The sequence below is a fragment of the Penicillium samsonianum genome (genome assembly GCF_028829775.1).
Source record: "Penicillium samsonianum strain IBT 33392 chromosome Unknown utg000001l_segment0_segment0, whole genome shotgun sequence".
Lineage (NCBI taxonomy): Eukaryota > Fungi > Ascomycota > Eurotiomycetes > Eurotiales > Aspergillaceae > Penicillium > Penicillium samsonianum.
The window spans coordinates 4,279,237-4,295,320 of NW_026643259.1; the positions used below are offsets into that span (position 1 = coordinate 4,279,237).

The 16,084-nt window shown below is 48.7% G+C and overlaps 4 protein-coding genes across 4 annotated transcripts; 2 read left to right on the forward strand and 2 right to left on the reverse strand.

Moving 5' to 3' along the window:
• Positions 1–751: 751 nt before the first annotated feature.
• N7471_001644 (long-chain-fatty-acid-CoA ligase) lies at positions 752–2,607 on the reverse strand (the record flags this gene model as incomplete). The annotated part of the gene is made up of 2 exons (XM_057274365.1): positions 752–2,258; positions 2,330–2,607. 2 exons carry the CDS (start codon positions 2,605–2,607, stop codon positions 752–754), a joined length of 1,785 nt encoding a protein of 594 aa, XP_057142544.1.
• Positions 2,608–2,896: 289 nt separating this feature from the next.
• N7471_001645 (MDR family MFS transporter) lies at positions 2,897–4,834 on the forward strand (the record flags this gene model as incomplete). The annotated part of the gene is made up of 5 exons (XM_057274366.1): positions 2,897–3,049; positions 3,177–3,949; positions 4,011–4,126; positions 4,185–4,442; positions 4,497–4,834. The coding sequence occupies 5 exons, from the start codon at positions 2,897–2,899 to the stop codon at positions 4,832–4,834; spliced, it is 1,638 nt and encodes a 545-aa protein (XP_057142545.1).
• An 855-nt stretch (positions 4,835–5,689) lies between these two features.
• Positions 5,690–6,648, reverse strand: fma-AT (acetyltransferase fmaC; the record flags this gene model as incomplete). Its single annotated transcript, XM_057274367.1, has 2 exons — positions 5,690–6,484; positions 6,538–6,648. The coding sequence occupies 2 exons, from the start codon at positions 6,646–6,648 to the stop codon at positions 5,690–5,692; spliced, it is 906 nt and encodes a 301-aa protein (XP_057142546.1).
• Positions 6,649–7,517: 869 nt separating this feature from the next.
• Positions 7,518–15,817, forward strand: fma-PKS (polyketide synthase fmaB; the record flags this gene model as incomplete). The annotated part of the gene is made up of 18 exons (XM_057274368.1): positions 7,518–7,995; positions 8,048–8,165; positions 8,215–8,331; positions 8,387–8,406; positions 8,460–8,770; positions 8,830–9,037; positions 9,137–9,736; positions 9,829–10,931; positions 10,990–11,305; positions 11,361–12,277; positions 12,347–12,443; positions 12,501–13,468; positions 13,524–13,730; positions 13,783–13,860; positions 13,913–14,325; positions 14,394–14,565; positions 14,617–14,925; positions 14,984–15,817. 18 exons carry the CDS (start codon positions 7,518–7,520, stop codon positions 15,815–15,817), a joined length of 7,266 nt encoding a protein of 2,421 aa, XP_057142547.1.
• Between the last annotated feature and the right edge of the window lie 267 nt (positions 15,818–16,084).

The window sequence follows — 16,084 nt, forward strand, 5'->3', positions numbered from 1 at the left end:
TCTAGAGACTACCGTAGAAGCAAAGGCCTGAAAGAGTCTCTGTAGTGCGTGAGGAGAGAAAGGAACTATCTAGGAGAGACTGATAGATAAATGAGAGAAGTCACGTGGCATCAGTTTGTTTTCAAGCGCACTCCGTACAAATGTTACATATGTATGTTATATTAAGGCGCTAGCAAGTTACAGGAATTGATGTTACATGCACTAATGCAATCTGACGCACACACGGGAGACTCATTTGTCGAGCTGTTGCTAAAGACGGAGTATGCATTATGAACCGCCCCAACGGAGCGCGGGGGTAGGATTGTTCGACCGATAGATAATAGTAATGATACTACATGTACATACATACAAGGTACCTAGTTAGTAGGTAGTGATGATACAAGACAGTACGCACTATAATTTGTATTGCTTTTAACAACCCCCTAGCATAGGGTCGTATGGCGAAACAATCAATCCATGATTGTATACGTACTCGTCATCTTCAGGCCCCCAACGGTGAAAACGCTTTGATGTATGTGGAAGATAGCATATGCTATGCAGGCTTACTTGCATAGTGCAGATAGTAACTAGTTAGTTCTGACTTGGCACCGATAATGACAAGGATCGACAGCCACGCGGTTGCTCTAGGAGGATTTAGATCAATAGCACCCTCCTCTACTTCATCCCAGAGTATGAAAATGAGCGTTCTGCATTTTTATTCGTTCTTCTGCTACATACATATATTATCGCGTCGTTACACTCATCCATTTAATTAACCGACGACTTTACACAACCGGCCCCCCTTCTCCAACCTCCACTTTTCACTGCCCACGCCAAGTGGTGCCCAGAACAATCCTTCGGGGTCCCATCGATATTTCACTCCACTCAGAATATCCCAATGGGCCCCATAAAACTCGACTTGCCAGTCCTCCAATTGGAAATCGGCTTCGTTCATGTACGACCCAACTGCTGGCCCAACCCCAGCGTGTCTCTTTAGCGCCGGTCCAACCACCCGGGTCATCTCCTCCGCACGTGAAAGCCCATCCGCGCGAGGGGTAGAATAGTTCCACGCCGATTGTGCCAGGACCGTCAGAGCTGCATGACGCCACGCGGGAAGAACGGCATTGTTTGCTACAGGTTGCACAGGTGTAATTCCTTTTTGAGTTTGGTTAACGTTGAGAGCGACAAACCCAAGAAATGCATGCGTGTCTTCGGTGATTCGTCGAACGGTAGCCAGTAGAGAGTGCGGTCGCTCGTCAAGCTCCACACGCGGGATCAGCCGTCCTCCGAAGAGTTGACCCACCGGGTATGCACCCCAAGGCAAGGGTCCTTGGTATTTGCGGTAATGGTTGTAGAAGTTGGCCTCAGAGCTAACCTGCAATGTGTACCGTATATGCATGTCATCGAGCCGTGACTTCAGTGGGGCCAGCAATGTCTCCATCTCGGCAGCAGTCTGAATTCCCTCTATTGTGATAGGATGCACAAAAAAAGCGTCTTTTAAGATGGCGTAACCGGCTGTGGCCCCGCAGTCCAAGAGAGCTGGGAGTTCTTCTTGCCAGGCTGCAAAGGAGGCCCAGTAGGCATCATCATTGGCCTGATCTTGTCGGGATATGACCATACTGGCGCCTCCCACGGGTACCTCATCGGGAAATGCCCGGACGATGACAGATATGACAAATGCAAAAACACCCCCACCGCCCCCGCCAAGAGCCCAGTACAGCTCGGTGTGTTCAGTCGGCGAAGCGATTATGTGTCGCCCATCTGCTGTCACAACCTCCCATTCCAGTGCCTGATCTGCCGCCATTCCATATGATGAACTCAATGGACCATGTCCTCCGCCTTGGATGTAACCCCCAGCAATGCCAACACTCGGGCAGAACCCTGCTACGATGCGCAGCCCGTTCTCATGAGCAACCCTCACCGCATCCGATCCCATAATACCTGCACCAAGGCGAATTGCACTACCGTTGTGGTTTTGACTTTGATAATTTGGGATCACTTCAGACGAAGAAAGATGGTGAGTCCACAATGACAATGTCCCGCGTGCCGGCGCTGATTTCCCCATGTATTCATGTCCTGTATTTTTTATTACGATTCGGACATTGTGCTCACGGGCAAAGTCAAGGCTGGCGTGTACTTCATCCACCGAACTAATATTGACAGCCATCTGGACGTGTTCATTCACGTGGCATTGAATTTCGGATTCTTCAAAAGGATCACAGGGATTGTTGCCGGCGTTCTGAAAGAAAGCACTCATAACCGAAGTTGGAGAGTTGATGCTGCTATCCTTTAGCCCAATTTGGTCCGCAGGAAGGTCTGGGAACTCAACTGGATTCTAGGCCATTCCCACTCTCCTCGAATCTCCTCGCATTTTGTCGAATTATACTGAGGCTGGTGACATGGTGCCCCGATGGGAGTTGATGCGATGAGTCGCCCTTTGATAGTCGAGTTGAAGTCCGCCCATTGCTGTGGACTAGGCCAACAAGCATCTCCAGGGACACAGCGACAAACGTTTGATTTATGCTCAAATAGAGATATGGGGGACCAGCATCGGTCATATAGCAGAGTAGCCAAAACACCAATCAACACCGCGATTGATGACCAATGCTTGAGGTTTAACTGCTGCATAATGGCCTTCCCGAGGAAATCTCACCTTGAAACAAAGAAAAAACAGGCCCATTATCAATATTTCATGGTTCGTCATGGTACCAAAGCTGGTGACCTAGCTAGGTTTCTAATCAGAATTGGTCCAATCGGGTACTTTTCTGACCCCTATATAGTAAACCATCGGGTACTTTTCTTTCTCTCACAGCTTGAAGCTCAGTGGGTATTTAACAGAGATTCCTTGCTATTTCAACAATATTTTGCTATCCTCCCGGCTACTATTGATTGTGCATCGCTACATTCACTCAAAACCATGTCGGAGACAAACTCGAACCTGGTTACAGACACCAAAGAGGAAAGAACCGATACGCCCTCTGAGTCTCAAGATGAACTGGCACCGGTTAAGTACCCATCGGGACCAATTTTGGTCATAATTGTCATCGCATTGATGCTGAGCATGTTCCTGGTAAGTCCATAGCATACTCTTATGGATACTAATACCAAGCTAACTTTGGGATTTCAGGTCGCCCTTGATATGGCAAGTACCCGAATCATGAACAATCTCCAAGACACCCTGCTAACTCTAAGTCAAGAGTATTATCTCCACTGCGATCCCGAAGATCACGACCCAGTTCAAGAGCATGGAAGATATCGGATGGTACGGCAGTTCCTTCTTTTTGACACTTGCCGCTTTCCAATCCGCCTGGGGTCATGTATACAAGGGCTTCTCCCTGCGCGGCTCTTTTCTGGCGGCTATTGGCATATTCGAGATTGGAAGTTTGGTCTGCGCTTTGGCGCCCAACAGTATTGCGTTGATTGTCGGACGGGCCATCCAGGGCATAGGGGGAGCCGGTCTCACTGGCGGGTGCTACACCATTGCAGCTTTCATTGCGCCCCCAAAGAAAGTCCCCATACTCATTGGCTTGCTGGGGTCTACATTCAGTGTAGCGAGTATTGCAGGACCTCTGCTGGGAGGCGCCTTTTCGCAGCATGTCACATGGCGTTGGTGCTTCTACATTAACCTTCCCATCGGTGGCGTGGCTGCCGGGGTCTTGCTTTTCTTCTTCCGCACCCCTGACCAGGCCAAATCCGGAATGGGAAGGCCACTGAAGGAGAAACTGCAACAGTTCGACTTCATCGGTCTGGTAGTCTTGCTGGCAGGTTTGATCTGCTTTTTCCTGGCCCTACAGTGGGGAGGAGTCACGAAACCGTGGAGCGACGGCTCCGTCATCGCTTGTCTTGTTTTATGGGTTGTCCTGACCGGTGCTTTCCTCGGTATCGAGTGGTGGCAGCAAGACCGTGCGCTGATGGTTCCGCGACTATTGGCGAATAGGAATATCGGCGCCTGCTGTGCCTTTATCTTTTTGTGAGTTTTGCTCTCTTTTGCGTCACGATCAAGCCTCGAGAACAACATCTGACAAAATCAGCCTCAATGCCGCCAACTTCTCGTTGATCTATAATCTTCCAATCTATTTCCAGGCCATTAATGGAGACTCTCCTATGACCAGTGGGATCAAAAACATCCCAACCATTCTCTCAACATGTCAGTTCCGGTCTCCTTGCATTTATATTCAGTGGGACTTGAACTAATAGACAGAAAGCCATCGCAACTTTCTTATCATCTGCCATTGTCACTAAGGTCGGATACTACCAGCCATTCTTGCTAGCCGGCAGTATACTAGCCACTATCGGCGCGGGCTTGATCTACACCTTCGATCTGACATCCGGTCTGGGCCCTATTATCGGATATCAAATTCTGTACGGTACAGGCACCGGACTCTCAGTTCAGATCCCTGTTGTTGTAGCAGGAGCATTGAGCTCAACAGATGACCAGGCCATTACCATGGCGACTGTTCTATGTACGTCCAAATGTATTCAAGATACCAACGGTCAACCCACTGACCCGTTCATAGTCTTCCAGTTCATCTCGGCCGCTTACGGTGTCGGCTCCACGGATTCGATCATGAACAACCTACTTCTGAAAAATATACCCAAATATATGAAGGGCATCAATCCTGAGGAGGTCATCGCTGCCGGTTCAAGCGGGCTTGAAGAAGTCTTCTCGGGCTCAACGCTTCTTGGTGCGCGACGCTCCTACCTTGATGGTCTGCACGGCAGTTGGGCCATGGGAATTGCGCTCTTTGGCGTGACATTTTTGTGTGCCCTCATTCCGAAGCGGGGAGGCAAAGTCCCGCGGCCGGGTGAGCAAGGTGGAAAGGATAACCAGGGCAACTTTATTCCTATGGCCTAGTTGGTTTGAACTGGGCCTTGGTCTAAATTTGGTAGTGGAGTCTCTAAGCTTTTGAGTTTCGGGTTTCGGGAGATTTATACACTTCGGCTTGTGGAGACAAGAGTTATGCATACAATGTTGTAGATATGAGATATAGATTGTAAAATAAAAGAGATTAGGTACGGTGAGGACTGACTGCTCTTACCTAGTTATAGTTTTGATAATTCATAAGTCCATTCTAATAAGATATTTCTATAAGTATCTATATGTTTAAGACTAAATTGGAAGTTCTTCCCTTAGCCCTTCGTTATCACTTATAGTCTGGTATGCTTTCCTCTAGGCGGTTTACCTGTGGTAAGTCCTAAGCGGCTCCGTATCTTCGGGTGTTTAGCCGGACCGGATCATAAATGATAAGTCCTATATTGCGACCGATTCTAGCAGAGTTTACCTGTACTCTAAGGAAGATGAGATTATTGGTTATAAGGATGTGGAGGAGAGTGTCGCTTATACTAAGAATTTGGGCTACTCGGTTGATCTTGAGATGTTTGAGGGCTCGTCCCATATGGGCCATATGAGACTTTATCCAGAACAATATTGGAATAAGATTTCCAGCTCTTGGAAGCAGGCCATGGCGGAGAAATAATGTGCTGTGGGGACTGGATATATTGTGTTGTTGTGTGCATTTGTATTTATAGTTTACACCATGTTTAATAATTATATAGAGCCATTTCATTCACAGATTCATTGATATCACTTGCTACTAGTTCCAGAACAAGGATGATCTCCAGATTGGCCAAGCCTCGAGTCCGGGGGATCGTGGGGTGTCGATCGAACCCTGTGTGAAAGATGAACGTGCGATGAAATATGGATTCGATCTCAAGCCTTCAAAAGTGCCATCTGCTCCCGTAGAAAGCCCGCCTGCATTGCTGAAAGTGCCGGAAAGTCCTCTCCACTCAAGACGTCCAAATGACCCTTTCCAGGCGCAATATGCACCTTTTTCGGTTCAGGGAAAGTATCAAACAAAGCGAACTGCTCTTCCGGTGGTGAGATCATATCCAGCTCCGGCACCACCATCAACACAGGGGTTGGATCCATATATTTCATGATGCCATGCGGCTGCCACATAACGATCTTGTAATATGTTTGCAATGTGGTATGATTTTCGTGGTTAGGAGCCCCCCGCGACTTTGCATTAACCATGTAATCGAATTCCTCTTTGTCGGCACCAATGCCCATTCCTGCTGGGTTCTCCCCTGTCTCCGTAAGGACAGGTAGATACATAGCAGCATTGCCGGAAATTTGGGACTCTCGGTCCCGCATACTCTTCGCCAGCACGCGGGGGAACTTTTCCGGTGTTAATTCGAAATTGAGTAGAGGGCAAATTGAGATGCAGAGTTTAGCTCGTTTGTCGAGCGCTGCAGCGCAAAGCGCAATCGTTCCGGCGAATGACTGTCCCCAGAAAGCGATACTTTCTGGGTCCACGATAGAAACGCTCCGCATAAAGGTCATTGCATCCGAGTAATCTGACACCTGCATCATGGGGTCGACGTTGTTTCGAGGCTCGCCCTCACTCTCGCCCAGTGTGCGCGGATCGTAGATGAGGGCCGTGATACCTTCTGCTTGAAATCGCTCGGCAACCTCAGGCACGAACATCTCCTTCACGCAATTAAACTGAGGATGCAGGGTTAGAATATACAGCAAAGTGGAAATACTATCGAACGTACTCCAGGTGTCATTATTATTCCGGGGCCACGCTTGTCGGCAGGATAGAGCCTACCGACCAGTGTGAGCCCATCGAGGGTTTTGAAGCTGACATCTTCCACAATTGGCGCCATTTTTATATCTTTTCGTGTACAAAGCTCTCTCAGAATGGCAGACTGGCTCTGTTATGCTCTGCTCTGCTATGTGGATGTCTATCAATATAAGGGTTTAGAGTCGCCTTGACTTCTACATTGTCGCCGAACCGTCGGCTGCCGATACCACCTGCGGACAACCCAGCTAGTTCCACAAGGTCCTAGGACCTTCATGTACCTAATCAAATGGGACATAAAGCAATATTTTCTCGAGTTCTGATCCTCTACCGTGTTACTTTGCATAGGCCCGGATAACGCAAAAGACCCGAGAGGCGCAGGATAAGGTTTCGTTCCTGATACAGTTCACGCTATTAGCCGTGGACTTTTTATTATCCAGTACTATATCCATGGATTGGTTATCTTATGCGGGTCTAACCGGGTCAAGGATGAAATGCATCTTGCGTGCATTTCCTACACATGCGAGGCTCATTGGAACTCGCACATACGTCCCCCTCGAGTTTGACCTCTGCCAGTAGCTCAATATAAATCGTAGGAGAAAACAGTTCGAAGCCGGCAACTACTTGCTGTCTAATCTGTGACTACGCCCAATCGAAGGTCCTTAAAAGCTACCGGACCCGAGATACTAAATGCTGACAAGGTCACCATCAGCCGTTCACTAAATCACTTGTTCGAAAAGACACGGAGCGGCTACTTTCTGATGGCTTGCCAAACTATGGTATCTCTTCCCTATCGGCACATTTTTTCTCGCTCTTTTGGAGGACAAAAAAGGCAGGCCGTGAGATTGCGAGAATATACTACGTCGTAGATATATAACTAGGATAGTGGGATATCCAGTTTAAGTCTGTTCACAAAACAAAATCATTTGGGTTTACAATTTATTATTTCCAATTATGACAATCAACAACCCCAACAGGGAAGTTCCTTACAAGACCGTGGGCCACGATGAGCCATTGGCTCCCCCATACAATGCGAGAAAAGCATATCTGCAGGAGCCAGTTGCAATTGTGGGCATGGCTTGCCGTCTTCCTGGTGAAAGCAACACCCCAAAGGCGTTATGGAATTTCTTAATGAAGGGTGGTGTCGCGAAGAACACACCTCCTGAATCACGATTCAACATAGCGGGACACCACGATGGCTCTAAAATGCCAAAGACCATGCGATCACCAGGAGGCATGTTCCTTGAGAACATCGATCCACAGGAATTTGATGCTTCATTTTTCGGTATATCGCATGTGGATGCAACTGCCATGGACCCTCAGCAGAGGCAGTTACTGGAGGTTGTGTACGAATGTCTCGAGAACTCGGGGTTGCCTCTGGAGTCTTTGGATGGAGCCCCTGTCGGATGCTTTGTCGGCTCGTATTCTGTGGGCAAGTGGGATCCGTCAAAACCCCAATTTTCCGTTCCTAATATCTCATCTAGACTATGAGCACATGCAATCTCGTGACCCAGAAGATCGTGCTCCCACCGTTACCGTTGGTGTTGGACGGGCAATTCTCAGCAACCGTATTAGTCATTTTCTTAACATCAAGGGTCCCAGGTACGTTGAGACAGAGACCGGGATATCGAAATATTCTAACATAACAAAGTATGACTGTGGACACAGCCTGCTCGGGCAGCTTGGTGTCTGTGGACCTTGCGTGTCGTTATCTAACAACTGGTGAGATTGACGGGGCGATTGTGGCGGGGGCCAATATGTACCTGAGGTGAGAGATACACATTCACGATGCATTAAACATATAGACTGACATTGGAACCAAGTCCCGAGCACAACATGGATAGTAAGTGCGCAAAACAGCAAATACCATAGCTCCCAGCTAACATGTGAATACAGGCGGTGCAATGAAAGGAGCGTCCTCGCTCTCAGGTAAATGTCACACGTTTGATGAGAAGGCAGACGGCTATATCAAGGCTGAGGGTGTGAATGCTGTGATGTTGAAGCGCCTTTCCGATGCTATTCGCGATGGTAATCCCATCCGGGCTGTCATCCGAGGCAGTGCCACTAATAGCGATGGCCATACCGCGGGGATTGCGAGTCCGAGTGCCGAGGCGCAGTCAATGGCCATTCGAGCCGCCTACGCCAATGCCGGACTGTCTAGCTTCCACCACACTTCTTACATAGAGTGTCATGGAACTGGGACACAGGTGAATTCCCCCACGCCATGCCTTGTACTTGGGACCTGTTTGCTAACGTTGATGATTAGGCCGGCGACCCGACAGAGGTCAGTGGTGTCTCATCTGTGTTTACTCCTGGGCGCGACAGCGCGAGGCCCCTGTATATTGGGTCAATCAAGAGTAATATCGGCCATTCCGAACCTGCAGCGGGTATTTCTGGCCTGATTAAAGCGGTACTCTCTATTGAGAATGCTATGATTCCTGGCAATCCGACTTTCATTAATCCAAACCCGAAGAGTAAGTTTCATCTTATATCTATGTCATTCATCTGTTTTCTGTTTTGGTCCCTCTTTTACTGCTACCCTTTGGAGTTAGCACAACTAACTTTATGAACAGTCGATTTTATAGGACTTAATGTCCAAGCATCACGTATTGCTCGTCAGTGGCCCGATATGCCTTTCCGTCGGGCCAGTGTGAACTCTTTTGGGTATGGAGGCTCAAATGCCCACGTCGTTGTGGAAGAGACAGGCTCATTCACAAACATCAAGCATGTCTCGTCTTATCAAACGAAGGCAGATAATATGTTTGATGAGGATGACAATACACGGGCGACACGGCCCTTCCTCATTCCGCTCTCTGCAAACGACGACCAATCTCTCATGTCTTACTTTGATAGACTTCGAATACATCTCATGGATCTCAATGTTAAGGTTGAGATGTCTAGTTTGGCACACACCTTATCGGATTGCCGATCAAAGTTGTATCACCGGGGTTACATTGTCACTCAGTCGACGAATCTCGATGAAGCCGCGTTTGTTCATGGAAAGAAAACTGCGGAGCCTCCAAGAATTGGTTTTATTTTCACCGGCCAAGGTGCTCAATGGCCCCAAATGGGCAAAGATCTGGTTGAAACCTTCCCGTCTGCACGGCTCTTGCTGCGCCAACTCGACTTGGTTCTCCAACGTCTTCCAGATCCCCCAGCATGGAGTTTGTTAGGTGGGTGGTCTCGCTTATCCCTTTCTTCGCGGATCTCCCCCCGCACCCAGTCGCCCGGTTTTTCTTTTTCGGTTGAATCTAATGTGCGATAGATGAGCTTATCCAACCTCGGAGCGCTGAGACCCTGAGACAACCAGAGTTCTCGCAGCCACTGGTGACCGCACTGCAGCTTGTCATAGTTGAGATTCTCCAAAACTGGGGTGTATGTCCCCAAAGCGTTGTCGGCCACTCTTCTGGCGAGATTGCTGCAGCTTGTGTCGCAGGACTTATTTCTAAGGAAACTGCTATCATTGCTGCTTTCTATCGTGGCTATGCGGCGACAAGAGCACCAAAGCAGGATCTTGGAATGCTCGCTGCCGGTATCTCGGCTGCTGAGTTCCCAAACTACACTAGTGGTATTAAAGATGCTGTCTCGATTGCATGCTTCAATAGTCCGCAGAGTATCACCGTTTCGGGGACCATTCCAGCGTTGGAACTGCTCCGACTGAACCTTGTCAGAGACAACAAGTTTGCACGCCTGCTCCAAGTTAATCTCGCATACCACTCCAAGTATATGAAAGATATTGGCGATGACTATGATACCTTGCTATCGGCCCAGGTTGAAGCCCAATCTCCTGGGAACAAGGGAATTCGCATGTTCTCATCTGTCACCGGAGGTCTCCTTGAGGGGCCTGTATTCGTGAACTATTGGAAGGCAAATATGACCTCGCCAGTTTGCTTCGATCGAGCGGTCCAAGAAATGCTCTCTGTTGACTCGAGTCCCGATTTTCTGATTGAGATAGGGCCGTCTGGAGCCTTGGCTGGCCCAATATCCCAAATTATCAAGGCCCTCCCGAACGAAGCTGCAAGCGTCCAATATACCGCTGCCCTTTCTCGGGGACGCGATGCAATAAAAGCTACATTCGATGTTGCAGGAAAACTATTCATAGCCGGAGGTACCGTCAATCTCTCAAACGTCAATCAGCTAGGTGGCGAAGGTGAAGTTGCCCCAGCTGTGATTGTTGATCTGCCCAATTACGCCTGGAATTACTCAACCAAGTACTGGTATGAGAATGAAGCCAGCAAGGATTGGCGCTACCGCTTGTTCCCACACCATGTGCTCCTTGGTAGCAAGATCCTGGGTTCATCCTGGAATGAGCCTGCATTCAAGAAGACTTTGGAAGTAGAAAACCTGCCGTGGCTTCGGGACCACAGAGTAAGTAGCGCTATTATTACAGGACTGGGAGCTATAGGCTAATATTTATGAATTACAGATGGGGCCTGACATTGTCTTCCCTGCCGCTGGGTTTGTTTCAATGGCTATAGAGGCTATTCGCCAGAAGACAGAGGCATTGAATATTTTGGATGGAAAGCCAGGTCCCAAAGTACCAAGTTATCGACTCCGAAACTTGACATTCAATAGGGCTCTCGTGTTGGAAGAACGTAAGCCGTGCAAAGTCATGCTTACCCTTACCCCAAAATCTGGAAGCGGCACGGCCTGGCATGATTACAAGGTTTCTTGCCTGGTGGAGGGCGTATGGCGCGAGAATAGCGCTGGTCTGATTCAGGTTACCAACCAAGTTGAGCGTGGTACGATGAGTGCGCCATCTCCAACTACGCATAATAATAGCTAACAGTCCTCAAGTTGCTTCGGCTCATGATATTCGGAATCTGGAATATCCAGCGGATGGACGGTTATGGTACAAGGCCATGAACGACATCGGATATAATTTTGGTCCTGCATTCCAGAAACAGCTTCAGGTCGAATGCACCTCAGGCGAGCGAAATAGTCGATCCGTTGTTTCCCTGGAAGAGCCCGATACTAGCATCCTTCCGTCAGCCTTTGCTCTGCATCCAGCCTGCATTGATGGCTGTTTCCAGACATGTGCACCCTCGTTGTGGAATGGTAACCGCAGCGATGTCAATGCCGTTTTGATCCCGGCCATTATTGACGATATCATTGTCAACCAACGGCCTGAAATCTCCAAGACCGGCATAGCAGTCTCAAGCTCGGCGTACGTGGGTCTAGGTCGCCCCGATGAGACCAAAAGCTACTTGTCGAATTCGTCGGTCTATGCTAAAGAAACTGGACAACTTCTTTTCCAGGTCTCAGGACTCCGCTATCACAAGTTGGATGTTCGTGAGGAGATTTACTCAAGACATGCTTACAGCAAAGTGGTATGGAACCGGGATATCACCTCTCTCTCTGACTTCACAGATATATCAACGCTCTTAGGAATTGACAATGGCGATGAATCTCTCACTGATGTTCATCATATCGTGGATATGGCTTCTCACAAAAAGCCGCATCTGAGCGTTGCAGAAATAAATGTCAGGTCCAACGATCCAACTAGCATCTGGCTGGATGGAAGTCTGTCAGACAGTTCTTGTCGTCGATCCGCTCAGAACATTCAGGTCATGTTTGCAGATCCAGGAGCACTTTTGGACGCCCAGGAGACATATTCCTCTCACGAAAATGCTCATTTTGTTCTTACGGATCTTGCTAGCGAGGGATATATCCCCAACGGACAGACCACGTTTGACCTCGTCGTCCTCAAGGTGGTAGGTCACACCGCCATGGATTCCCTTGGTTACAAACCTGAACATAAATTGATACGTTTGCGTATTTAGAGTGGAACCGACGAGCACTACAGGCAAATTATCGACAACACCCGCAAGCTTCTTGCAGATGGCGGGCACTTGTTGGTTGTGGATTACGACGGGAATGGTAAGGCCTTTGACCTCCGGGCTTGGACCAGACTTTTCAAATTAATCATGACAATAGATGAGCACACTACGACCAGAAAGGGGCAAACGGCCACGTCTGTAGATACCAATGGCAATGACATTCCCCATGGGAACGGCGGAACCAGTGATAGCAACTCCGACGGATTTGAGATCCTTGATTCAACTGAAAGGCCCCGCACCCAACGACATTCATTGATGGATCGAAAAGATCTCACGTGTCTTGGTGCGAGGTTTTATCCTTCTATTGATGGCAACATCGGATCAATCGTTCTGGGTCGGGCAGAAGCCATTCGCGAGCCAGTTTCGGGGTCTGTTAGCCTGCTCCAATTTTCCAAGCCAGTTATCGCGAGTTTGAAGCTTCAAGCAAGCCTTGTCGCTGCTGGATGGAACGTTAGCCAGCATGAAGCACCTTTTGACGATATCGATCTGGAGTCGATCGGCATCGTGGTGGAGTTTGGTGATTCCATTCTGCCAACAATCACTGAACCCAACTGGGAAGCCCTTAAGGCAATTATTAGCTCTGGAATGAAGCTTTTGTGGGTAACTGAAGGGTCTCAGATGGAGGTTACTAATCCCAGCAAGGCCATGATTCATGGGTTGGGAAGAACTGTGCGAGCTGAGGATCCATCTGTCAGCCTTACCACGCTCGACGTGGAAGGTGTCTCCAATACAGCGACATTCAATGCTCTTGTTACTGTCCTCAAAAGGATTCAAAGTCCCCGAACAAAAGATCACATTGAAAGTGAATACGTCGAGAGGGGCGGTTATCTTCATGTCCCTCGAATCCTGCCAGACAATGTCATAAACAAAGCCGAGGCAGAAGTTGTTGATGGGCGACCCCCCGTACTCCAGTCCCTTCATTCTGCAGAGACAACGATCAGGCTTCAGTGCGAGCGAGTGGGCACAATTGATACCATTCAGTACAATGAGGTGGCCCCGACAGAGCTTCCTCTTGGGGAAAACTTGGTTGAGGTGGAGTTGTTCGCAGCGGGATTGAACTTCAAAGTGAGCGAAGCCTTTTATAATATCCATGTCGTGCCAACTAACCATTTCATACCAGGATGTGGCTATCACCATGGGGATCGTACCTGAGAACGAACATCTACTCGGCCTAGAAGGCGCCGGCCTCATCCGACGAGTCCATCCATCAGTCACCAAATTCAAGCCCGGAGAACGTGTGTTGGTCTTCAAAAAGGGTGCCTTTGCCAATCGCGTCATAGCAACGGTCGAGAGAACGTACCATATTCCAGACTGGATGTCATACGAGGTAAGTATACATCTTATCTACTGCCGAAACGCGGTTCTAATGTTGCCTATAGGAGGCTTCTACCCTGGCGAGCGTCTACCTCACCGCGATGTACAGTATCAAGGATCTCGCCAATACCCAAAAAGGCCATGTAAGCTTGATTCTCCGGGGTTATACATGAACCATTGTCTGACTGAATCTAGCGAGTCTTGATCCATTCCGCCACAGGGGGTCTGGGCCAAGCTTCAATTCAAATTTGCCACAATATTGGTGCAGAGGTTTATGCCACTGTAGGAAATGACGAGAAGAGAAAGTTTCTAGTGGACCGATATGGGATCCCAGAGGACCGAATCTTCAGTTCGCGCTCTACTGACTTTGCCAGTGAGTTGATGCATGCTACGCATGGTGCGGGTGTTGATGTAATTCTCAACTCCTTGACGGGTGAGCTAATGGAGGAATCGTGGCGGTGCATTGCCGCCGGGGGTACTATGGTCGAACTCGGTAAAAAGGACATGCTGGACAGAAACTACCTATCTATGGAACCTTTTGGTCGCAACGCATCTTATCGCTGCTTTGATATGTCCCACGCTCATGTTTCTGATACTCTTATTGCGAGGTGAGCTTGACAAATCTCAGGTCGGAAGACATGAGTTCAGTCGTGGTTTGCTAATTTTGTTTATATAGACTCCTCGACCAGACCATGGACCTCATCAAAAAGCGGCAGCTTACACCCATTGGTCCTATCACAACATTCTCATTTGCAGATATTCCTTCCGCATTCAGATATATGCGTGGGGGCAAACATATCGGAAAGATTGTCATTTCTGATGGACCGAACACAGATGTTCAGGTTGCGGTATGGCTCTTCATGAACCCTCTCCGGGCTTAGTACTAACCTCCACATTAGGCCCGTCCTGCGCAAAAGTTATTGGTCCTTCAAGAAGATGTGTCGTACTTGATTGTTGGTGGTCTTAAGGGCCTCTGCGGCACCATAGCCACACAGCTAGCCCGACATGGTGCTAAACACTTGGTTATTCTTTCTCGCAGTGGATGCGATGACGAAAGGTCCCAGGCGGTGTTGAAAAATCTCAAGGCTATTGGGTGTTCTTTCACTCTCGTTACCGGCGATGTGGCGAAGAAGGCCGATGTGACACGATGCTTTAAGGAGGCGCCCCTTCCTATCGGAGGAATCATCCAAGGAGCCATGGTTTTAAGGGTAAAACCCCCCTACCACTCTAATTCCTGCGCTTTTGTCAAACTAATCAATATAAAAGGACCGTGTCTTCACCTCGATGACCATCAGCGAGTATTACCAAGCAATTGAGGCCAAGTTGCAAGGTTCATGGAATCTACACGATGTTTCCATTGAGACAGGATCCATGATTAACTTCTTCACCATGCTTTCCAGTATTTCAGGTGTTGTTGGTCAGAAGGGACAGGCCAACTATGCCGCTGCCAATGTGTTCCTGGACAACTTCGCCCGGTACCGCCGCAAGCAGGGTCTGAAAGCTTGCTCTGTTGACCTGGGCGCCATTGACGACATCGGATACATGTCGGAGCACAAAGATCTACTGGTGGCCCTCGACACCGCAGCCTGGACGCCCATCAATGAGTCTCTTTTCAACAAAATTCTTCGCGTGGCTCTTCTGCAAGACATTGCGCCTTTGAATGCACACAGTAATGGTCAATTGATCACCAGCATTGCCGTCCCCCAGGAGGAAAACTCGCGCCTCCTAGCTGATGCACGATTTGCAGGTCTCTGTTTCAGAGACCAGACTAGTGGCTCTGGAGGCTCTGCTGCAGCTGACGAGACCAAAGAGCTGCAGGCGCTCCTTTTGCTGCTCAAGAATGGCGCTCCACAGGCGGCTCTTATGGGGGCCGCCATTGAGGCCGTCAATAAACAATTCATGGTCACACTGCGACTTAGTGCACCTATGGAGCCTGGCAAGCCGCTGAGCAGTTATGGGATGGACTCTTTGGCTGCAGTTGAATTCCGAAATTGGGCGCGATTGGAGCTACAGGTTGAACTGACAACACTGGAGATTGCCAACGCTAATTCACTTCATGCGTTATGTGACAAGATTGTGTCCAATATGAATAAGTCTTGAAAGGGCCTGTTTGTTGCGAGAGTTGGATCTTTTTGTTAGCTAGTTCGATTCAACGACAAATTTACATTGCGTAAAGTTTTGAAAGCCTATTTGACCATAATATCCTGTGCCTCTCTCTTAGTTTGAAGTGATCAGTATATGCAGAAATGCGTTCGATGACCGTCACATTTTGTCTATATCCTTTACATATCATGTTGGAGGTTTTGTGTCATGCCACCATGCGGTTGGGGGAGATGCTATATGATATCGAGGAGGATATGAGTATTA